The sequence below is a fragment of the Poecile atricapillus genome, chromosome 16 (assembly GCF_030490865.1).
Source record: "Poecile atricapillus isolate bPoeAtr1 chromosome 16, bPoeAtr1.hap1, whole genome shotgun sequence".
NCBI classification, from domain to species: domain Eukaryota; kingdom Metazoa; phylum Chordata; class Aves; order Passeriformes; family Paridae; genus Poecile; species Poecile atricapillus.
This window is the reverse complement of record NC_081264.1, coordinates 9,892,801-9,916,666: the sequence shown is the minus strand read 5'-3', so window position 1 is coordinate 9,916,666 and position 23,866 is coordinate 9,892,801. Positions and strand designations below refer to the sequence as shown.

Genomic DNA, 23,866 nt, shown 5'->3' with positions numbered 1-23,866 from the left:
CCCGGTGGGACCTGTGTCCCGGCGAGTTCAGCTTTGGTCCGAGAGGCGCTGGTCCCGACTCCGGCGGGCTCCGCAGGGCTGGGCACCTTTCATTGCCCCCCAAAAAGTGTCGGGGGGAAGGTGGCGGCAGGGGGGAGGTAGCGGGGTGGCCCCGAGGTCCCGGGAGGAGCGGGGATGGGGAGGACGGGCGGACGCCGGGATGCGGTTCGGCATCGGGCGGGGGGGGCTTTATCCGGCCCTGCTGTGGGGCCAGGGGGGGGGGACACGCGTGGGCTGGGGGGGACCAGGGGGGGTTTTTTCCCCTGCACACACTCACACGCGTGCCCACGCCGGGCCTACCACACCGCCGCCTCGCTGAGCTCCGGGTTGGGGTGCGACAGAGCCCCGCTGTAGCCGCTATTGCTGGACATGGAGAAGGGAGGGCTGGGCCCCCCGCTGAAAACCTCCCCCGGGATGGGGTGCAGAGAGCCCGTCATCCCCGGCTCGGGGCTCGGGGTGTCGGGGTGCGAGATCATATCCGTGTACCTTTGGTTTTCTGAGGAGTGGTGTCCGCTTAGGGGGGGCTCCAAGGGTCCCAGGGGTGTGGAGCCGGGTCCTGAGTTCTGAAGGTAGCTGGAGTCGGCCGGGGACTGGGCTTGGGAGGGCGGCCCGTGGGGAAAAAAGTCATAGTTGCCTCCCGGCCCGTAGTAGTCACCTTGGTAATCTGCGGGGAGGGGAGAAAAAAGGATGGATCGGGTCTGCCGGGGATAAAAACCTCCCGAAATCCCGCTGCTCCCCAAAGCAGCCCTGCGCTGTCCCCTCCAAAACGCTCCGCTGGCTCCCAAAGGGCGGGTGGGATCTGAGCCCAACCCGAGAAAAAGGCGCTGCAGTACCCATCACCCTCTCTTTACCCAGCCTGGAGGGAGGGAGGGAGGGAAATCCGCGCTGGGAGGGGTGAGGGGGCCGCGAAAATGGGCTCTTTTTAGTGCTTAATTAATGGGGGGGAAATTAACATGCATATATTTACATATACGTATATGAAAAGGGAATGGGGAAAAGATAGCTATAAAAAGAATGGGCAAAAATAAATTTATAACGGGGAAAAGTTATATAATGGGAAAATATATATGTACATTGGGGGAATTATATATAATAGGGAAAATACATAATATATATATAAATATTGTGGAATTAATATATGTGTTAAAGCAGCTTGGAAGGGATCTAAAAACGAAGTGCAGGGCAACAAGGGGTGCCTGGAAAGCCCTTGGTCAGATGGGAAGCTTTGAAAGCGCAGCTTTTTGGGGGGGCTCTGGGGGGAGCTGGGGGAGGAGGGGGCGCTCGGGGCCGCCCCGCTGCGCCCATCCCGTCCCGTCGGGGCAGGGGGGGCGGCCGGGCCGCGCTGACCTTCCATATGCTGCGGGCCCGGGAGGTAATGGGAACAAATGCGGCCTGAAAGGGGGACAAAAGCCCCGCAGCTGGGGCTTTGTTCGCGGGAGAGGGGCCCCGCAATGCCGGGGGGGGCGTGGGGGTGCGTGGAGCCGGCTCTGCGTGTGCGCGGCTGCGGGCACGCGTGTGAGCACGGGCGGGGGGAGAGGGGGAAAGCCGCGGAGAACGGGATGGGAGGAACAAAGGAGAAGAGGGGGGGACGGGGCAGGGACCCCGCGGGTCGTCCCTCACCTCCGTAGTACGTGTAGGGCGTGGAGCCGAGCATCTCGGACTCGTCGAGGCGGCCGCCGAGGGGCCGCATCCTGCGGGGGCTGCGGAAGAACGCGTGCCGGCGGGCGCCCAGCGCGCTCAGCTGCTTCATCCGCCGCTCCTTCGACCGACGGTTCTGGAACCACACCTGTGGCCGGGCTGCTGTCAGCGCCCACCGCGGAAGGGCCCGCACGGACCCCTCGGGGTCAGCGACATCCCGTCCCCCAAAGGCTGTACGGGGAAATCTTGCACCCGCACGGGTTTTCCGATATCTGGGTATTTTTTTTAATTTTTTTTTTACCGACACCGACCCGCCTTCTTACTGCTGCTGCCTCAAAAAGTACATGGGGACACCGCAGCCCACAAATAACCAGGTTATTTAAAATCCTGCCCCTCCTTCCCCCGTCTGCATCCCCACATCCTCAGCTTCTCTGTCCCTGCAGCTGGAAAATGCAGGAGGGGGAAATTTCCCCTATGGATAGGGGAAGGAAGGGAGGAGACGTGGGAAGGAAAAAGGGGATAGGAATCTGGATCATGGCAGGCAAAAAGCGGGGAGCAGGGGGATGAGCACCTGAGGCATCAGGCAGGGAGTCAGAACAGCCGGCGTTAGGGATGGGAATAAAAGGGAAAGGGGAGATGTGGCCGCCTCTCCACGGGCATTGCCTTTTCCGAGCCGCACGCCTCAGCAGCTTCTTGGGGCGTCTGGATTATTGTCTCACTCCCTCAGGGATGGGGCAGCTCAGGGGTACGAGCACAGCACTCTCCTGCGGGACTTGTGCTCCCTCTGCCAGGAGCCGGGAACCGCAGCTCCGCTACCGGCAAAGCCGGAGAGTCCTCCCCTATTAATGCCTCTATTAAAGCCTATTAATCCCCGCATTTCCGCAGGGATTTTCTTCACGGGGGCAGTGCGGTGAGGAAGCGCCGGCTGCCTGCAGAGCGGACGGATGCTCCTCGCTTCCGCAAGGCTGCAGCATCCATCTCCTGGCACGCCGGGGATCCTGCTCGGCCGCGCAGAACCGCGCTGCCTCACCTTTTGGGAATGATTTCCACCCCTTCCGTGGGCTGGGGGATCCCCGCTCACCCACCAGAGCGTGGGGTGGCTGCGGGGCTGGGCCTGAGGTGGCGCTGGCAGGGGACAAGCGGGGTTCGCCCGTTCCCGTTCCCTGAGGGACCAGCCCCGGTGTCCCAACCCCTTCCCGGCACCGGGGGGAGACTCTCACAGCCTCCAGCTGTCTGGGCTCCTAGCGGCGCCCCTTCTCCTGTCCTACCTGGATGACTCTCATGTTGAGGCCGGTCTCCTGGGCCAGCTGCTCCCGGATGTGGCGGGTGGGCTTGGGGGTGGCGGCGAAGGCAGCTTTGAGGGTCTCCAGCTGCTTGGCTTTAATGGTGGTGCGGGGACCCCTCCGCTTGGTGCCCGAGTTCTGCTCCTCGTTCTCGTTGTTGGTGGTCTCCTTGTCCGAGGAGGTGGAGTTGTCCGTTTCCTTGGTGTCGTCCTGCATGGGGTCCTGGAGATCCGGGGACAAACTCCTGTCTGTACATGAGGACACTGTAAAGGAGACCCAGAGAGGAAAGTGGGGGGTGGATGACTTAGGGGAGAGATTGACCCCCCTCTCCTCTGTCCTCCCCGGCCCACCCGGCCCGCCTGCTTTCCAGGAGAGGGGTTGGGGGGTGCTGGAGAGCAGCAAGGGGTGCAGACGGCCTCTGCCCCCCTGGTTCCCCTGAAGCATCACCCCCCCAACACCGCGCGGAGCTGCGGGCAAGCGCCGCCCGCTCCAGCCCTGCGCACCGTGAGGGGGAGCTGGGGAGGGGGCGATCCCCCAGCCCCGCCGCTGCCCCCCACGGGCCCCCTCTACCCCCCGTGCCGGGAAGCGGGATGCGCCATTGGGAAAAAATGCAACCGGTCCCTGTCGGGGGTTCTGGGGAGTCCCCGGTCACTGGCTCCAGCCTGGCTCGCCCCCCGCCCCCAGGCACCGTGTTCCCCCCGGGGACCCTGCAGCCAGCACCCCCCCAAGGCCAAGCTCTACTCGCCTCGCTCACAGCAGCGGCCCCACTGACTGGCGTGGCAGGATCCGGCCCCGGGTGCTGGACGGAGAGAGAGCCCACGGAAGGGGGTGAGCAGGGGCGCCCGGCATGGCTGGGACAGCAGGAGGGGGCCTGGCCCTGCTCTCCTGACGCAGAGACAGCTTCCAAGGAAGTCAAATGGGAGCTTTGCCTCTGGGTGAAAGGAGGCGAAGGATCAGGCCCGCGGCGCGGGGGGACCGGGCACACACGGGGGGGGCTCTGGGGAGTGAGGGGCTCCCGAGGCGGCCCTTGGGGGGATCCTGGCTCCCCCCGCCCCGCATCCCCGCTGCCGGAGGGGCCGTGAGCGGAGCAGGAGCCAAGGCTGGAGCGGGGAGCTCATCCCACGCGTGTCCGCGTCCCGCGGGGGGGTGTCACGGAGGCTTCCGCACGGTTCGAAGCCTTTCTCCCCAGATCACTCCCTCCCCCGACGGATCGGCTGGCTGCGGGGTGCAGCCCCTCATCCCACAAATCCGAACCTCCTGCCCGGCCGGGAGGTTCCTCCGCAGGGAGGCACCGGCGGCTCGGGGCCCGTGCCCGGCGCTCTCGGCGCTGCCCGCTCCTGCCGGTGCCGGTGGCACGGATTACCGGGGGGGTCGGGCTGGCCGCGGGGTGCAGCCCCTCACCCCAAATCCGAACCTCCTGCCCGGCCGGGAGGTGCCGCCGGGAGGAACCGACGGAGCGGTGGGCGGGCTGAGCAGCTCGTACCTGAGTTGAGGCTGCCTTCCTTCAAACTGGGAGAGTTCAAATAATCCTCTTTGCAAACAAATTTGTTTTCGTCGATGATATAGAGTTCCTCGCCCGTGGAGAGCTGCTTGTTGCAGACCATGCAGGTGAAACAGTTCAGGTGAAAGACTTTATTCCGGGCTTTCCGGACGAGGTCGCTGGGAGAGATCCCTTGGGAGCAGCCGGCGCATTTGGTACCAAACCTCCTGGGAAAGGGGAGAAAAGCGAGAGCTGGAGCCCCGGCAAAGATGGGCTGAGGCAGGGGCTGTGTGTGTGCGCTGGACCGAACCCCCCTCCTCAAATCCTGATTCCTCAGCATCTCCCGAGGGCGAACCGCACCTTCGGGGCGAGGATGAGGAGAGCCTTCATCCCCGCGCAGCCCTGGCGTTTGGGGTGTCCCCACCCGCGGGCGTCACACACGAGCATCCTCGCCCGGATTTGGCCCCAGAAGGGACGGGAGGGAGGGGAGAGCGCCCGGGGGTCCCCTCGGCACTCGGCGGGGCAGGATTTCGTTTTTCCCCCGGGAGGGGAACGCGGGGCTCCGGCCCGAAAATCCCGTGAGGAAAACCGGGCTGATCGCGGCCAGAGAGACGGGAAAAGGGAGCGGAGGGTGCGGGGATCAGAACAACGGGCGGCAGAGGAGGGGCTGCGCTCCCCAAAGCTCCCCGTGGTCCCAAGCCCGTCTCGCTCTCCCGAGGGGAATTTTTCCAGGTCAGGAAGAGTGCTTTGTAAATTTCCCGTTTTCCTTTCCTTCACAGAGAACGTCTGGGTTTAGGTGAGTTTTTGTTTTTGTTTCCCCGGGAGATCTTTTGGTTTTTTTAAAAGAAAAAAAAAATAAAAATCCAGGGAATCTGAATCGGCTGGGAACGATCTCCCAAGGGGAGGGAAAAAAAGAAAAAGAAAAAAAGAAAAAAAAAAAGAAAAAGAAAGGAAAAGAAACAAAACCAAACAACCAAAACCTGCCACAAAACCCCACAAAACAAAACCCAAATCCCCACAAAAAAGCAACAAGAAGAAAACATAAAGCCCACAGCAGAATAAAACAACAACAAAAAAATTCCAACAAACCCTCCCAAACCAACGGAACAAACAAAAAAGAAAATAATACAAGAAAAAAAAAAACAAACAAAAATAAAACCAAGCCCCTCAACGTCCAAAACAAAACAAAAAAAATTCCCACAAAACAAAAAAATCTGCTCCCAGAACAAGGAGCGGGGGCTGTCGCAGCCGGGTCCCCGAGGTTCCTGGGGGCTGCCAGGCCCCGGGGCACCCACGCAGGGTCCCCCCCTTTTTCCCCTCGGGCCGCGGCACAACTCGTGCCTCCCTCGCTGCTCCCCGTGACGTTGATGTAGTGCGAGCATTAGGAGTCATAAGTCACGGCCCCCCCTTTGCCCCCGCTTTCCTCCCGGCACTTTGTGGTGCTCATTAGGGGCTGTTGAGGTGCGGGGGAGGTTTTGGGCTCCGTTCTCACCGGGGCCTGCGGTGCGGGGAGGGGAGCTGGGGGTGCCGGGCCCGGAGAGCGGCGCTCGGGGGTCCCCGGTGCCCCCCGGGGCCTGAGGCCATGGGAGGGCGGCGGCACCGGCGGAGCGGGGCCCGGGGCTGGCGGGGAAGGTGATGGGGAGGTGGGAGGGGGGCACAGCCCCCACCTCAGGCTGCAGCGCGGCCACCGCGTCCCCCCCGGGCTCCCGAGCGGGGAAATAGGAGGGGACCCCCTTGAGCCCCCCAAAGCCCCGGGGGACACCCCAGGCGGGCAGGGGTGAAGAGCTCCGCACCCTCCGCTCCCCTCCGGGGTGGGGGTGAGGACTCACCTGAAAAAGTCATTTTTGCAGTAGAGTTTCCCTTCCCTGGAGAAGCATTTCTCGGTCAGGTTGCACTTGCACTCGCAGCACTGGACGCATTTGATGTGCCATGCCCTGTCCAAGACGTTCAGTAGGAACCGGTCCAAAATCGGCCTCTCGCAGCCCGCACAATGCACCATCATAACCTCCGCCGGGGGATGGAGACGCTCAAAAGGAGAAGCCAGCCCCGCGCCGGCACACGGCGGCGGCAAAAAAAAAAAAAAAATAAAAGAGAAAAAAACAACAACAAAAAAACCCAACCAAAAAAAACCCAAAACAAAATCAAAACCAACCAAACAACCAAACAAAAAAAAAAAAATCAGCGAAAAATAATGCAAAAATAAAATTAAAAAAAAAAAAAAAGAAGGAAAAATAATAATACAAAATCAAATGAAATTAAATGAAAGGAAATTAAATAAATTAAAATGGAAGAAAAGAAAGGAGAATAAAACTAAAAATAAAAACCAAAGAAAGAAAATAAAATCGAATGAAATAAAACAAAAACTAACAAAATATAGAAGAAGGAATAACAAAAAATTCAGGGGAGGGCGGCGGGGCGGCTGTCAAGTTCTTCCCCTTCTTCTCTCCGGAGCCTCGACGACGGGAGGGAAAAAACGATGCCCCCCCCCAAAATAATCCAAACCACCCCCGAGAAATAATAATAACAATAATACTAAAGACCCCCCCAAATCTCCCTCCGGTGGCTGCGGAGCGGCCCGGGAGCCGGCGGAGCGGCGGCCGCGCTGCTGGCGGGCTCTGCGGCAGCGGGCGCGGCGGGAGGGGTGCATGAACCCCCCCCTGCAGCCGGCAGCCCCGGTGCCTCGCTGTGCTCCGCCGCCGCCGCGCCGCCACTCTCATGCTGTCCCCATCGCCAGCTTTGTCCCCCGCCTTAGTAATTCGCGCATCCTTATTCAGATTTGGTGACGCCGAGGGCAGCGTCACCCGGGATGCGGCCAATGGGAGGGCGGTAACCATGGCAACCTCTTAATTTATAGCATATCTAAATTGGCTCCAGCCTTGTGCTTGGCACAGAGGGAAAAAAACAACGCGCCTCTATTGTTGAGGGTGGCTTGTACCTGGGCCGCGAAGTGAGTACGCACCTGGCTGGGGGGCCGGGGGGGCACGGCCAAGAAACCGCTGGCCCACCGTTTTTCCTTTCGTTTTTATTTTAATTGGCGTTTGTTTCTTTTCAAGGGATGCTCGGGGAGGAGTCGGGGGGTCCCGAGTTGCTCTGGGCGACAGCATCACCTGGTTTTTGGGGGCTTTATATTTGTTTTGCGCAAGGGGAAGAGACGCTTTTGTCTGGAAGAGCAACAAGTGGGAAAAAGAAGGGAGGGGGTGTATTTGGGAGGGGGGAGGGGTTGCTGGGGATGGGGAGGAGGCCGGGGGCTCCTTCCCGCAGCGGAGCGGGATGAAAAGTTCCCCCGGAGCTATGCGACCCCCCCGAGCCCCCCCGGCTTTTGTCCCCCGGCCCCGCCGCCCCTCGGCCCTTCCCCGCTCTGCGCTCCCAGCGGGGGGAGCGGGCCCGGGGCGTCCCGGGGGCGGCGGCCGCTCCCCCCTCCCGCACTGAGTTTTCTCTTTAATTCCAGGTGCGGCGGAGCTGAGACCCCGCGGGAGGGGCGGGGGAAGGAGCGGCCCCGGCCTGGGCTCGGGGAGGGTTTTGGGGAGGAAGATCCAGCCTGGGGCCGGGGGCTGCCGCTCCAGCGGGGTCGGGGGCTCTCCCTCCGTTCCCCGGAGATTTCGGGAGGGGATGAGGCGGCCCTGGGGTCTGGCCGTGCGGGGAGGAGGAAAGCGGTGGAGCAGGTGAAGGCCGAACCTTCCTTCCCATTCCCCGTCGTTTCCTCTAGCCAAAATCCCTGAATTTTTATATTAAAGAATTACATTTATCTTTTTTTTTTCTATTTTCCCTCGCTCCAGCCCGAAGTAACCCGTGGCTGTGGAGCATTTTGGCGCTGGGAAATGCTCCTGGTAGTGGCAAAAAAAAAAAATCCAAACCAAAACAAAAAAAATCAAAAAACCCCCCAGCTCAAAATCCCAACAAACCCACCACGGCACGAGGGCATCGGCGGGAAGTGGAGTTTTGTGTGTAGGGATGTTTGTGGAAAGAGGGAGAATCGAAATAAGGAAATTTAAGAGGATCAGGGAGGAAAAATAAAAAAGTAGGAAAAAGAAACTAAAACCAGAAAAAGCGGAGGAAGAAAAAGAGAAAATGTATGCTGGAAAAAAAGAGAGAAAGGGAAAAGAGGGAGAGAGTGAGTAAAAATAAATTAAGGGAAACGAAAAAGGAAGAAACTAAGAAGAGACAGGAAAACCACAGAAAAACGAAGAAAAAATAAGAGAAATACAAAGAAGTAAAGAAAGAAGAAATAAATGAACGAAAGGAAAAAATACACAGAAATAAAGAAGGCAAGGAAGAAGACGGGGAAAACAATGAAGGAAAAAGAAGAGAAAAGGAAAAGAAAATCGGAGGAAAGAAATAAAAAGACAAAAAGAACGGCGAGAATAGAAGAGAATGGAAACCAAAAGGGAAGGGTGAAGGAAAAGACCCAGAGCGAGGGAACAAGGAAGTGGAGGAGGAAGAAAAGGAAACAAAGACGGAAGGAAAAAAAAAGCCAGGGAAGAGAGAAGAAAGGAAACGAAAACTGCAGCGAGTTAAAAAGGGGAGAAACGGGCAGGAAAGGCGAAGGCACGGGAAAGAGGAGGGACACCGCCGATCGCGGCCGCGCTCCCGCAGGGCTCTGCCCAAGTTTGCGGCATTCCCTGGGCGCTTGGGAGGAATTTGGGAGGCGCGGAGCGGTGCGGGGACGTGCGGGGCCCGCTCCCACCGCAGCCTCCAGGGATTTCGGGCAGGATCCAGCACTCGAGCGGGGCCGGAGCATCGGGAGCATGGATCCCCGAGCCTCCCCGGCACGGCGGAGGAAGGCGGGGATGGAGAGGGGCTGGAGATCCACGCGTGTCCCCTCCTAGGGATGAGCGCTCGCACACGCGGGGCCCGAGCCACCGCAGGCTGCTCAGCGCCGTCCCGCGCCTATGGATAAACCTATGGATAAACACCCTATGGATAAACCTATGGATAAACCTATGGATAATCTGGGCCGTAGGGATGGTCCGTGCGAGGTGCGGGAGCGGCCCCCGCGCTGGTTTTTGTGCCCCACGCGGCCTCGCTGCTCTCCCGTGGCCTCGCACACCCCCGCAGGTCCCCTCCCGGCCACCCTCTGTCCCCAGCTGGGGACCCCCGCCCCGTCCCCTGCTCCCCGCCGCCGCCCTCGCCTTTTTCGTTTGAAAGTCAAGGAATAAATAAATCCGAGGGGAAGAAGGGAGGAGGGGAAAAACCACCCCGAGCCCCAAGAAACTCCCCCCAGCCACATTCCCCCATGGTAACAGATGGTAATTCAGGGCCCATAAGACTGCCTATATGTAACTAATAAACCTTTTGTGTTTTAACAGGGTAATGCGTGGAGAAGCAGCGTCGCTTATACAAGATGTTGATGGAATTTACTATATTATTAAAGGAAAAAAAAAATCCCCTTTCAAGAATAAAGTGTATCAACTTACAACACAACAGACGGCAGAGGGATAAGTGAAACAGACAAAAGACAAACAAGATAATAATCTGTTTCCAATCAGTTAAGCCCTGTAGAATTTGTAATACGCGGTTTGCATATTCCCCCTGTGTTTTGTAATTAATTATCTATCTGTTCGGATGCTCCGCCGCCGAGTTTGTAGATATTACCAACTATTTTGGGGCTTGGAAGCGGCGATCAGGCCGGGCTCGGAGCGCGGAGCGGGGCCGGGCTCGGCGGCTCCGGCCGGCCCGAGGATGCGGAGCCCGGGCGCGGTGGGAGGCGGCGGCTCCGCTCCGCTCCGCGCTCCTCCGCGGGGCCGCTCCCCCCGCGCTCCCCTCCTTTCCCCCGGTAAGAGGGGGGACGGGGCAGGTTTTAACATTAAACAAACCCAGCAAGCATCTCCTCGCCGGGCCATAGGCGTTTCTGAGTGACTGCGTTACAAATTGTAAATTTAAATAGCTCACAGGATTCATTACCTCCCGCGTCTGATTTCACCCAGCCGTGAAAAATTGTCCTGGTGTACCACTGAGAAAGGGTTTGCTGCAAAGAGCCACAGTCTAATCACCAGCTTTCTCTCGCCAACAAAAGTGTAATTATTTTGTTTTGGGTGTAAATATAACCCACGGTACAAAAAAAAAAAAAAAAGGGGGGGGGGAGAAAAAAAAAAGATAAACCTCCAGCAGCGTCTGAATGCATTATAGGGCTGTTTAAAAAGATCCGTCCTAAATTAATACCAAGGTTAAAAGGGGAAGGCAGCTGGGACATGGAAATTTCCGTATTATTGGGGCGGGGGGGGACACACGAGGTGAGTGTGAGTGTGAGTGTGAGTGTGTGAGTGTGAGTGTGAGTGTGAGCGTGCACAGCTCCAGAGAACAATGCGGCCCCCCGCCCCGCACAAAGCCCCACGCAGCCCCCACGCCTCCAACCGGGCCCCCCCACCCCCGGCTCCTTCTCCTCCTCCTCCTCATCCCGCAAAAGGGGCCCGAGGAAGGCGCCGGCAAGAGGAGATGCCCCAGCTCTCCGCTCCCCACGGGTGTTGCTGGAATCGCCGGGGGGTGTGAAAAAGAAAACAAACAAACCAAAGCCTCCTGCCGCACCTCAGCCTAAATACAAACCAACAGCCGGGGCATTTTTAATTCGGGTTTTTACTCCTTTTACTTCATTTTAACGAATTTTTGTTTCCCTCTTCCCGAGCTCCGGCACGGGGTTTCGGTGGAGGAAAAGGCACGAAACGGGCGGCGGTGCCGGCGGCAGGGAGAAGCCCCGGGAGAGGTGGAGCGGGCTCTGTTGAGGCGGTTTAACGGGAAAAAAGCGAAACAAAACCACACCACTTAAAAAAAAAATAAAAAAATTAAAAAAAAAGGAAAATTAATTCCAAATCAAAGAGAAGACACAAAAATCTCGAGCGGGGGCAGGGAAGCGGGTGCCGCCGGCGGTCGCGGAGCTCGGAGAGCCGTCGGTGAGAGCTCGGTGCTCAGCGCGGTGCCCGGAGCGCCCCGAGACCCCGCGGGACCCCGGCCGGGGCTGCCGCTCCCGGCTCCGGGGGCAGCCAGCGCCAAGCGAGGTTCCGCTTCTCCCTGCTCCCCTCGACCTCCCCACAGTCACCCCCACCTTCTCCACAGCCATTTTAACCAGCCCCTGGTTTTTTCCCCCCCGCGGGTTGCGGTAATTGGCGAAGCTTTAATTGCACCCCAGCCCTTCCTGGCTCCAGCACGATGCCGGGACCCCCATTCCCAGCTCCCCGAAGGTTCCCCGGGGCTGAGCCGGCCCTGGCTCGGGGTCCCGCTCTGCGCGGAGCTGCCGAACCGCGGGTGGGCAAAGCCTGCCTGTGAGCAGCGTGTGCTGCTAGAAACGAGCCGGAGACAAGCCCAGACCTTCGGAAACTTAGTGACTTGAGAGGGGATGCGGCTAAGAACTCGCTCCAAATTTCCCCGGGTGATCCCCGGCCCGCTACAAGCTCCCGTCGATGCGACCGCCCCCCCGGAGGGGCTGCTCGAGCCGTTCCCAGCCGCTCCCCCCGCCGCCTCCCCGCTAATGAGCGTGTGTGTTGACACGGCGAGGCGATGCCCCCGTTTGCTTTTGTTTGGGAGGTGTGAAAGAGGGAATCTGCATGAGAAAAGCCGGCGGCAACCGCGGAGCTCCGCATAGCAGCGGCGGGACGGAGCGAGCCGGTGCGTGGGGAGCCCGCCCTGGTGGGGCAGAAGCCCCCGGAGCGGGGGGGTTCGGGGGGCACCCGGGGGGGCAGGGCTGGAGCTGGGGCCGAGGAGCTGCTGGTGAGGCAGGGAGAGGAAGGGAGCTCGTCCCTGTGCTCCCGTCGGGGGTCGAGGCAGAGCAGGGAGCTGGCAGGGGTCTCACCCCGGGTACCCCCCGCACACGGGACCCCCAAAGCTGTGGGGCGTGGGGTGACCCCCAGAGGCTGCGCCCCTCTGGGTCCTCCTCCCTCCCTCGGGTTTGTTTGGGAAACAGGGAGGGGGGAGCGCTGGGCCCGCACCGCGGGAGGGATGAGGGGAGCGCAGAGCTCCCAGCTCGCTGCTGACGGGCACGGGGGGACACACGGGGGGACCCAGCGCACCCCAAACCACGCGGAGCCAAAGGGGCCACCAAGGGAGGGGGGCAGCTCCACGGGAGGGGCGAGGGGGAGGTTTTCAGCCAGAAAGTGGAGCAGGAGCGCCGCTCCTCTCCTTCCACGTTCTCTTCCACGGAAGAGGAGTCCCGCGCCAGGACGGATCTGACAGCGATGCCCTCGGCAGGGCTGAGGCTCGGGATGGAGGAACCCGCGGGGATCGCGGTCCCGCCGTGTCCCCCGCCGTGTCCCCCGCGGTGTCCCCGCTGTCCCGCCGGAGCCGCGGAGCTCTCCAGGGTTCTGAAGAGCGCAGCCCCACCGGGCCCGGCCCTCCCTCCCCTCGCCCTGCGGACACGGCTGCCCCCGCCACCCTGCCCAATTCTCCACCGCCTTCGTCCTCCCCACCTCCATCTCCCCGTTTTCGCTTTTTTTTTTTTTTTTTTTATCTGTTTTCCTTTTTTCCTTTTTGTTTTCTCCCTTCTCTCTTTATTTTTTCCTGGTTTTTCGTATTTCTCTGTTTGCCTGTGTTTTTACCCGTTTTTTTCTTTTATTTCTTTTTTGTTGTTGTTGCTGCGTTTCTCTTTTTTTTCCCACCAACTTCGCTCATAATTTTTCCTATGTTTTTCTCATTTTATTTTTTCTGTTTCTCTCCTTTTGTTTTCCTCCCCGTTTCCCCTCATTTTCTTTTTTATTTTACTCCTTTTCTTTTTCCTCCCCCAATTCTTTCTCTTTTCCTCTCTCGACTCTTTCTCCCACTCTCTCCCTTCCTTTCTCTCTCCCCACACCCTCTGCTGCTCTATTTTTCGTTTCCCCCTCTCATTTCCCACACATTCCCTTCCCATCTCTCAGTCCCTCTCTGCTTTTCCATTACTTCCCGTTTCCCTTCTCCCACAGAAAATCACCTGGGCCATAAAGACTGGAAATTTTGCCAGCACCGCCATAGAATTTCCAGACACCCCTGGACCCCCGCAATGCCCCCCCAGGTCCTTCATCCCGGGGGGATCGGGGCTGCGCTGCCCAGGACCCCGCTGGGGCTGATGGCATCGGCCCTGCCGCGGTTTTTCTCTTCAGTTCACAGCGGCTGCGATTAAAAGCGACCCCCAAAAAGCCCGTGAGCGGTGCCGGGGCTGGGGGGGAGCCCCACGGGGTAAAGGAAGCTGTGAACCCCGAGTGTCGGGGGGAGGCGACGCTCGGGCATTTGTGCAAACGCTCCTGTCCTTACACACTCAAAGCACCCCCGCGACAGCGAGCGGGGTCACCTGCGGGGTGTCCCCACCAGGGCAGGCCCGTGGGAGGGTTTGGGGTGTCCCCTGCCTGCCCGCTGAGCTCTTTGTCTGCCTCATCCTCTCCCGCATCTCCCATCCCCGCGTTCCTCCGAGCGTGTGCGCGGCCCCACGCTCCCTGCCAGCCCCCAGTCCCCGCTGCCCACATCCCCGCGGCTCGGAGCACATCCCTGTGCCACGTTACACACAAAACCGAGCCCTGCACACGCACATTCCCCCTGCAACACCCATCTCCTGGCCCTGCCTTCTCTGACGTACCCAGGCTCCGGGGGAGCTGAACCAGCCCTCAGCCCCGTCTTCTTCTACCAGGGGATGAGGTTTTTCTCTCCGTGCAGGTCGGAGGAGAGAGCCCTTTCTGGGCTTGCTCTGGGACCGGGGATGGGGCTGAGAGTTTGGCCTAGAACGCTCCAACAGCGGCTTCACTGCCGGGTGAGAAGCCGGGGCAGAAGCGCCTCGCGTTGGGCAGGGACGGGATAATTCCTCCATTGCCTCAGGGAATGGGAAAGGCTGCACGGGACCTCTCTAACCTCATCAGCTGCCTAATGTGCGCTTGTGCTGGCTGTGCTCGGACTGTCACTGTCACCCGGGCACAGGGCCACGCTGCTGTCTCCCTCCCGCAGTCCCCTCTCCTCCATCCCCGCTTCCTTCTGCTGACAAGTCCTCACTGGAAATGCACACCTGCCTCCCTAAATCACAGTCGGGACCGCGGAAACAGCTCCACCTGCTCTGATTGAGGGGTATCCCAATGATATCTGGGTATCTTGGGCTTGCCAGGGTGTCTGGAAGACAGGAGAGGAGTTCCAGAAGCAGGGAACTCTGTGGGGCCGTGCAGGGTTTAAAGGGGATCAGAGTCCCTGGGGACTTGGGCAGCTGTTGGTTTCTTTATTTTCTTTATTTTCTTTTAATATTTATAATAGGCTTTAATTTATTATTATTATTATTTTTAATAGCAAGGGGCAAAAAACAGCAGGAGAAGAAGATAAGTTTAGCTTTTCCATTGGAAGTAACTCTCCACAAAGGGAGACAGGGATGGGCAAGGATCAGCCCAGCCTGAGTGAGTCCCCAGCAGGGTCAGCCTGGGTGATGGCAAAATCCCCTTGTCCCAAGCACTGGGATTGATTGGACAGCTGGAATAATGAACATTCAAACAGCTCAGAGCTTGCTGGGCGCTGTGCTGCTGTCCCAAATTCCTGTAAAGAAATGGGCTCATATCAGCATGACAGGGGAGTCTGGGAAAGGATTTTAGTCCAGGCTGATGCTAATTATGAGAAGATGAGGTATCTGTGTGTACATATATGAGTGTGAAGGTGCTCCACACGTGCTCTAAACCCTCTCAAAGCACCCAGGGCAGCTCTGGGGTGCAAACCTTCCCCTGACACCCGGAGTGTTTCTCTCCACTTGCACACCCACACATGGTTTGTGGAGGGAGTGGGGCTGGAGGGGGGAGCCTGTTCCTCCTGTGTCCCCACAATCCTGAAGCACATCCATTTTCCCTTTGCAGGGTCTGAACCTGAGCCTGCACTTGAAAGCTGAGGGGGTTAAACCCGGCAGAGGCTCTGTACAACTTCTCCAGACTTCATCAGGGACAGAGCTGGGAGCAGCCCCTGGGTGCAGGAGAGGAGATCACCGGGGAGAGCAGAAGGCTGCACCTCGTGCTGCTCCTCTCTTTGTTTTCCCTCACATCCCCACCCCAAACCCTGCACAAACCACAGCCACCAATCCTGCCCTGGTGAGCCTGGTACAATTCCTTTATAAATTTCATTGTTTTTCCCTACAGAAACATAAGGGATAAACACAATAATTTCCAAGGAGCGAAAGCTTCCCGCTGGAGAAGCCAAGAGGGACCTGTGGTGGAGTCCTGGGTACGGTGTGTCAGTGACACTGATTCCATCTGACACCTGGGTGTCTCCAAAGCCATCACATTGTGTGCTGCAAATGTATATTAACATTAGTATGCATTGGCACAATATGGATCCATTATTCCAAATGCTTATGAGAACTAGGTGCTGCGTAGGAGCAGCTGCTGCTTTTTAAGCCTCAGAGCATCAATAGATTCATAGATTTTAGGGCCAGAAGGGACCCTGGCGAGCGTGGAGTCTGACCTCCCACGGAGTGTGAGCTGGGGGTGATTTTTGCATCCTGCCCCACAACTTGTGGGCAGGCAGCAGCCTCCCCTGCGGCCGCCTGCCAGCTGAGGGTTGATGTCTCCCTCTGTAAATTTGTTCCCTTGTTTTATCACTCTCCTCGTTAATCCTAAAAAGGGCAGATTTTCATTTCAAAGCTCGGCTCGTGTAGGTCCAGCTTTCCACCACCTCTTGGATTGCTTCATCTGTATAAAAAAACCCATTTTCCCCCCTTTTGTTGAAGTAGCAGCGATGTTGGAGAAAAGAAAAAAAAAATTAGAAAAAAAAAAAAATCAATGTCCTGGAATGTCATCTGGAAAAAGGATTGGTACTTCTTAAGGGTGGAAATGGTACCTGGCAAGTGTTCAAATTTTGGGTGATTCCCTGACTGTAAGTGCTTCAGCTTTACTCTTTGTTTAAGAAAAATAAATCTGCATTTTGCAGAGAGGGCTGATGCTGGAGGACTTTGGGTTTATAGTGCTTCCAGAAAATGAAAGAAAAGAGAGAATGAAAATCCACTAAATCAATGAAATAAAAAGAGCTGAAAGTCCTATATTATGGTCACAACAATTCTTCACATAAACACGTCCTGGGTGACAGCCGAAGATGGGTAATTATCATTCAAACCACCTCTGATCCCCAAATCCCTGGCAAAACCTCACTGAAAAGTGAGCCAGGATCAGATGCTGAGCTCGCCTTCCTGCAGGGGTTTGTCCCTTTTGTTTTCCCCTCTGCCCCTCATTTTGGGGACAGCAGCTCTGTCCCCCATCCTGATGCCATGGGATGAGCGGCTTCCAGTGGGTGCCAGCCCCAAAACACAGCAGCTCCCCAGCCCTTCTGGAAATCACCTGATGTCAGCTTGCATCCCACTTGGCACTCAAATTTTAAAGCAGAAACCAGTTGAAAGTAGATGTTTTCCAGGAATATCACCTGGTGTCTACTGCTGAAAGTGTGGGAAAGGAATGATTAGGCCATGGCTTGGGTTGAAAGGCATTATCCAGCGGAAAAATAGGGATAACTTGGTGATCTTCAGTTTGTCCCACATGAGAATGGAGTCACCTGAGAACCATGGGAGAAGAGACACCCCCAGAAATCCAGAGGACAGAGGGATACAGGGATGGGACAACTTCCCTGGGCTTGGACAGGACTGGGGGGTGCCTCAGGGGCTGGCTTGGTGCCCACCAAGGGTAATTCCCAGTTCCCTGCCCATGCTGTAGGATGCTGTAGGGCTGCTGTAGGATGGAAAGATGCACTTGTGCATTCCTGGGGAAGGTCTTGGCTGACCTCAGGGGTTTTGTGCTTCCTTTCTGAGGTTATGGGATGTCTTTGGCAGCATTTCCAAACAGCCAGTGGGGGACCAAACCCCATTTCGTGCCCTCGGGTGAAGGTGGCAGAAACAAGATTTAACACAAACTGTGCTCCTTGCAAGCAGTTATCTCTAGAACTCCTGGCTGCAGGAGCCAAATGGATCCAGAGGAAACTGGGCAAGCTCTTAGGAGAGAAATTCCTGGGGGATGCTGAGAAGGCTGAGCCCACAGCTGATTCCCAGGAGCATCCAGAGGAGCTGTGATTTTATCTCCTGGGAGCAGCGGTCTGAGGGATGTCCTCTCCTCGCTGGGGACGTGCCCATTGCTCAGTCCTTGGGAGATGGCTGATGCTCTCCAGCTCAGCGTTTTCTCCTGATCTGAGGAAGTGAGGAACAGCTGTGCTCCAGGGAAGGATGTCTCCAGCATAACTCCTCCTACCCCAGCCAGCATGAACAGCTTCCTTCTCGGCTGCTAGGCTGAATCCTGGTTTCCCTTTTGCCTTCCCTTCCTCGGTTCATGTGGGGGCAGACACATCCCTCACCTCTCCCAGGCTCTGACAATGAGGAGAGGAAATAAAAAAAGATTATTTAGTATAATTTTTTTTTCCCTCTGATGAGATGTTTCGTGTAAGAAACAGTTTCAAAGAAGAGGGGATGAATCATACAACCACAGAAATTAGAGATGGAAAAGACCTCTTAGGTCAGCCAGTCCATTTTCCTGTGAATGCAGAGAAGCTTCTGAGTACAGTTAGATTTTTTCAAGGACTTTGTCCGGTCTAAGCCAAATTTAGCAAAAAAGCTTCAACTTAAATCCATTCTAAAAGGGCTGGGGCTGGGAGAGGGATGGTCTTCAGCTGAGTGTCCTCTGAGTGCTCCAAAACTTTCAAGGGAGGTGTGGAGCTCTGCAGAGCTCTCCTGAGGAGAAGCTGCAGAGCTGAGTGCCTGGAGCAGCCAGAAGGTGTTTGGCAGCTCAGCTGGCTGGAAACCAGCCCCTTCCCACCCCACAGAGCCCTGGGGGAGATTCCAGTGAGGGAAGGGCTGGGAGAGTGTGGCTACAAGGCAGAGATCTGCTGTGACCACCACAGGGTGGCCGTGGGGTCACCACAGAGCCACAGGATGGGTCAGGCTGGAAGGGACCAGTCAGGACATGGGGTCCAGGCTCTCTGCTCCAGCAGGGTCATCCCAGAGCACAGGGCACAGGATTGTGTCCAGATGGTTCTGGAACCTCCAGTGAGCGAAACTCCACAGCCTCCCTGGGCAGCCTGTTCCAGTGTTTGGTGACTGGAAAGAAGCTCTTCCTCATGTTCAGCTGGAGCTCCCTGGGCATCAGTTCCTGCCCGTTCCTCCTGAGCTCTTGCTTGGCAGTTCCAAGAGGAGCCTGCTCCATGCTCAGACCCCTCCCTGCAGATATTGGAGTGCTCCTCTGTTTCCCGTTTCGAGAGCTGGGGCTCTGCACTCCTCAGGGCTCTGTGCATCGGGCTGGCACAATCCATGCTATGAATGGCAAAGCAGCCATTCCCACCCCAGGCTCTGAATTCAGTATCCCAGGCCACCTTCTGAGCCGTGGAAAACCTCCCTGGAGGTCAAACTACAATTAACTAACAATACAGCCGGAATTAAAAGGGAAAAGATCCGCTCAGACATTTCATCTCCTACTGGAGTCACTTCTCACACAGCCTGGGGGCTGAGCACTCCCAGCCAGCTCCTCCTGCTTCCAGCCCGGCTGCCAGTGACGGGGACACATCTGTGCCCCATCCAGGTTCCACAGGAAACTCCTTCCTTCCTCCCAGGGAAGGAAGAGGGTGACAGAGAAGCAGGGAAGGGGAGGTGGAACCATAACGATGTTGATGTTCAAAGGAAGCTCCCCAGCCCGGGGATTTGCTGTTGAGTGCAGACTTTTGGCCACGTGAACTTTCCCTCGGTGACTCTGCAAATCCTTATACTTAGCTTTTTTTGGGCGTCGATTTCAAAAGACATCTTGCCTCTGAGCGTGGGATGCGGGCGGGAAGGGCCTTTCTAATTAACCCAGGAGGGAGAGCATCCCTCTCGCCTGCTCTGACCCTGCACCGTTAGGGAAGGAGCAGGATTGCCAGAGCTCCCCTAGAAATGGCACCTTAATCCACCTCCCCAAAATCCCCGACCCCTGATCCGCGCAGAGACAACCATTTTAAAGAGGCAGTGTCACGATGTGCCACCTCCTTCTCATAAGTGGTCACCTGCCAGCTCCGACTGAAGGCGTAATTACCATCCTTGAGGCCTGATCCATCTTATTCCCCTTGAAGTCGATGAGGAAACCTCCCCGACTCTGCTGGAAGCGGTATTAAGATTCCTTCCCCCCTCCCCATCTCTTTTCCCAGGATTTATCTCCTTGTGAGGCTGGAGGATCTCCCCAGCTCTGAGGCTGGAGTGGCCGGGGATGGAAGGATCTGCAGGGAGGCAGTGCCTCCGGGAGGGAGTGGGTGAGAGGGGGAGAGAAAGAAGAGCAAACACAGGTCCATTAATCCGCAGTTAGTCTGCCTTTTTTGTTAGGAAGATGAACTTGATGAGTTAATTAAGCCACAGCCTGTAAAACCAGTTTATTTGCATAGCAAACTCCTGGGCCAGTGTGCTGTGAGCGGGCATAGACGTGCAGACAATTCCGGGGAAATTACAGCCTCATTAATATGCTAATCTGGTTGCAGGCCTGGAACGAGTTTTGGGTTTGCGGTGCTTTGGGGGGGGTCGGGGGGGAGGGGTTGCTTAGCAACCCTTTCCTCCAGGTAACCCTTCTCTTCCTTGCCCTTGATATCCCCCAAGGATTGCCAGGGGAGGGGGGCTCGGCGGTCACGCAACACTGAGCAAAACGAAAGGCAAACCGGGGGGGGGTGTGTGTGTGTGTGGGGGGCTGCCCTCGCACAGCATCCAGGCACGCACCCCCAAAGGGCGGGGGCAGCTCCCCCTCCCCGGCTCCGGGCTCGCTGCATGCGGATGCGCAGCCGTGGCTGGCGAGCGCCGAGCGCGCAAATGCGAGCGCGCCCGGCGGAGGGCACGGAGCGGGCTGGGCAGGGACCGCAGCTCCGGCCATCCTGCTCCGGCCAGCCCAGCCCTGTTCCTGCCATCCCTGCCCCTGCCCCGGCCAGCCCTGCCCCTGCTCCGGCCAGCCCTGCTTCTGCCAGCCCTGCCCTGCTCCGGCCAGCCCTGCTTCGGCCAGCCCTGCTTCGGCCAGCCCTGCTCCCAGCCCTGCTCCTGCCAGTCCTGCCCTGCTCCGGCCAGCCCTGCTCCTGCCAGCCCTGCCCCTGCCCCGGCCAGCCCTGCTCCTGCTCCTGCCAGCCCTGCTCCTGCCAGCCCTGCTTCGGCCAGTCCTGCTCCCCAGCCCTGCTCCCCAGCCCTGCTCCCCAGCCCTGCCCTGCCCCAGCCCAGCCCTGCTCCCCATCCCTGCTCCCCAGCCGCGCTCTGCGAGGGGCTGCTCCCTGCCGAGGGTCCCGGATCACCCCAGTGCCCTCCCGGCTCTCTCCTGTCCATCCAGCGAGGCTCCTCCAGCCCTGCCAGCCCCCGGCTCTCCTCCCTGGGCAGCACCAGCCCAGCCCTCTCTGCCTATCCCCGTTTCCTGGGGCGCTGGTGGGGATGGGAATAGCCGGGATCTGAGCGGAGGGTGCAGGGTCTCTGTCCCCAGCAGCCCCTGCAGCAGGATGGGATTTCATCCCTGCACCGCGTTTGTTGCACAGCCAGGACCTTCCTCCTGCACCTTCACCGCCGGTGACACGTCCTGACACCCCTGGCTGCCGGGAAGGGTTTGTGCCCAGTGTCCCACAGTGTCCCACAGTGTCCCTGCCCACCCACTGGCAGCACAGAGGAAAGTGGCAGTAGGATTTCTGCTGGAATATTGGGGCCTTCCCAGCAAGGTGGCTTGTCAGACATGGCACCTCGGGCATTGTCTGTACCGTGAGGGTCAAGAAGACAAAGCTGCAAGAGCAGATGGAATCTGGGAAAGCCCCACATCCTCCATCCCGAGGGATCACACTCCTGTTCATCCCCAGCCCTTTTCTCCCAGGAGGTGCTCCTACCTGCCAGGTCTCTGTTGATAGATAAGCAATGGGAATTCTCACATTCCAGCATTTGCTCTCTAAGCACAAGTTTCAACCCTTCCCTGGGCCACCAGACCTGTCCTTTCTCTCCTGACGTGGTCCTTGTTTGGGATTAGAAGATTTTCCTCATCCATTCTAGGCTGTTTCCCTGGAGGCTCACACATGGCTCAGGGATGAGCTGGGGCACTCCTGTGGCACCTGTCTGGGTGCCAAAGCAGTGTGAGTTTCTCCCAGAGCCCTGTTCTCCACATTTCTGTAATCCAGGGGTGATGTGCAGGGCTGTGCCAGCTCCAGCAGAGCTTTTCACCCAGCTGCTTTCCTTAGGGCGCTGTGTGACAGACATCAAAGCCTTCTAATTTAGACCCAGAACCTGCAGAACAAGGCCAGGCCAGCAGCCCTGGGGCTGATGGTGGCAGCTGGGTCAGGTCCATGCGGTGCTCTGCCTTTAGGACATTCCCAAAGCTGGAGTTTCAAACTCTGGAGGTGCATGCTCAGCTCCCTTGCCCTGCCACCAAGCCTCAGGCCAGGTGAACCCAGAGCTGGCTGCATTAAGGAATTAGATGCCCACAAAGCTTTGTGAGCCCTTTACTGACCAAATCTGGCTCTCATTCAGTGGGAACTGAGCTTGTGCTGGGATGGAGAAGGTTTCCCTCTCCACAAATTTGCCCTGTGATGCTTGGAAACATCCACCTCTACTCACCCCCCAGCCCAAACATTTAAAGTGTGCACAAGTGTGCCAGGCAATAAGTTTTAATGTCAAACACTTCCCTGCCAAGAAGAAACTCTGACTTCTCAGGAGGAGGCAAATTCCCTGGCTCGCTGCTGGAAACACTGACATGTGGAAAGGAACTGCTGCCTTCCTACCTGGGGAGTCCCAGTCTCCAGGGTTATCCATCCGTTAACCTTCATGAGCTCAAATATTTATTATTCATATTACCCTGAAATGTGCTAAAAAGATGAAAAAAGGAATTAATGTGCCAGATCTTGCATCCACCTTTTAGCTTATTACAGTGCTAAAGCAGTATTAACATTTACAGTGTGTGAGCTCTGCTTTGCTTGTGCCTGAGGCCAAGGGGTTTAAGCCAGTGCTGAAGTTAATAGCGAGCGCTGGTTAGAAAAAGCCCATTATGTCATAAAGTTGGAATTTTACTTGGGCAGTGGCCACTGGCTCTTTCCAATTGGGATGCAGTGCCATCCCCTCTATCCCTTTCTGCTCCGCCGCCCGCTCCCACTCGCTCTCGCTCTCACAAACAAAAACAGAATGGGGAAAACGAGTTTTTCTTTTCAGTGCTGGTGAGTCGAAGGGCAGCACGTTTGCCAGAAGATAATTGGTTCAAACTCTGGCCAAGGAGCTTCTTGGATCGATGCTGGAGATGCCATGAGGCCGGAGGTGTTCCTGGGCCTCATTCCCTCTGCTGGGTTCCTCCACATCTCCTCTTTTACAGCTTGAGTGGATTTATACATCCAACATCCATGTGTTCTGCTGGAGCACATGAGCATCTCCTGCCTCCCCTTGGGGAAGGGTCTCTATAACTGTGGGAGGAGCAGCTCTGCTTCCTGGGGTTCTCACTCACACCTGACAGCCCCAGAATGAGGCAGGGTCTGTCCAGGTGCCCGTTCCATGGGGTGGTGACCACACCTGTCCCTACCTGCAGACACCTGCTCTCCCCTCTCCCACACCCCCTGTATCTTGCAGAGCCCTGGGGCTTGTGGGCAGTTCACCCCCTCCAAGGACAGAGGGTTCCTCAGTCAGTCCCATGGCTGCCAGGACTCTCTTGGCTCTGCCACCAGCAGGAGCTGCTGAGGACAGGCCTTCAATCCGACCAAAAACTCCCACATTCCTTGGAGAGGTTGGAACGGGGCTTGCTGTGCCCTGGGAATGGGACATGCTCATGTTGGGCATGAGGAGAATGCTCTGTGGAGCCAGGAAGAGCCTTTGCTGAGGTCAGTGTGAGTTTGGTGTGATTCAGTTTGGTTTTGCTGTACTTGAGGCTCAGCTGATTTTCCTCAGAGCACGGGGTGTGTTAAGGTTTTTGCTATTTTTATAACTCACTTCTCCTCCTGTGTTCCTGTGCACAGGGTAGCTCTTCCAGTGATCCCATCAGGGAAGAGTTTATTTGGAGGAGAGGGCCTCACCCTTCAGGAAATCAATATTCCTTCCAGCTCTCCTTGTCCTTGGTGAGTGTGACCCAGCAGCCACAAGCTGGGGGTACTGAGCGTCCAGCAGGACGAGGAACGAATTCACAGCCTCGTGTGCTGAAGAACTGCTTTTCTGGAGGCTTTGCCATCAGGGTTTTTAGCAGATGGCTGCTTTTGGATGCAAACAGAGGTGTGGGAAGGCTTGGAGAGCTTGGTGGCATTGGGAGAGCGACTCACATCAGCACAGCGGAGCTGACACCTACCTGAGCACCCCTTCATCTCCACTTAGCCTGGGACTTCTGCAGTTCCCCTCCTCGCCCTTTGGAGCACTCTCTGGGGCTGATATCCATCAGAAGAGCTCTGTGGCCGTGGGACACCTGAGTTCTGCTCCTTGAACCCCCGTGCAAGGGGCCAGCACTACACGGAGCCCCCTCGGGGCACCCAGGGATTGCACAGAGCCCCGGGATCCGGCAGCGATGTTCCCTTTGCCAACAAAGCTTATTTGGGCTCTTTCCTCTGCCTG

General features: G+C 57.5%; 1 protein-coding gene across 1 annotated transcript; it reads right to left on the bottom strand.

Annotated features, from left to right (window-relative positions):
* Positions 1-335: 335 nt before the first annotated feature.
* Positions 336-6,442, bottom strand: LHX5 (LIM homeobox 5). The gene is made up of 5 exons (XM_058851974.1): positions 6,270-6,442; positions 4,444-4,667; positions 2,946-3,223; positions 1,660-1,825; positions 336-703 (listed from the first exon to the last, which is right to left on the bottom strand). The coding sequence occupies exons 1-5, from the start codon at positions 6,440-6,442 to the stop codon at positions 336-338; spliced, it is 1,209 nt and encodes a 402-aa protein (XP_058707957.1).
* Positions 6,443-23,866: the final 17,424 nt, after the last annotated feature.

Bases quoted from the DNA above. Each gene is read 5' to 3' on its own strand.
- LHX5 (XM_058851974.1), bottom strand. From the start codon at position 6,442: ATGATGGTGCATTGTGCGGGCTGCGAGAGGCCGATTTTGGACCGGTTC. The intron at 4,668-6,269 runs GTGAGTCCTCAC...CCCCTTTCCCAG, and splicing joins TGCAAAAATGACTTTTTCAG to GAGGTTTGGTACCAAATGCG. The intron at 1,826-2,945 runs GTAGGACAGGAG...GCCCGGCCACAG, and splicing joins TCAACATGAGAGTCATCCAG to GTGTGGTTCCAGAACCGTCG.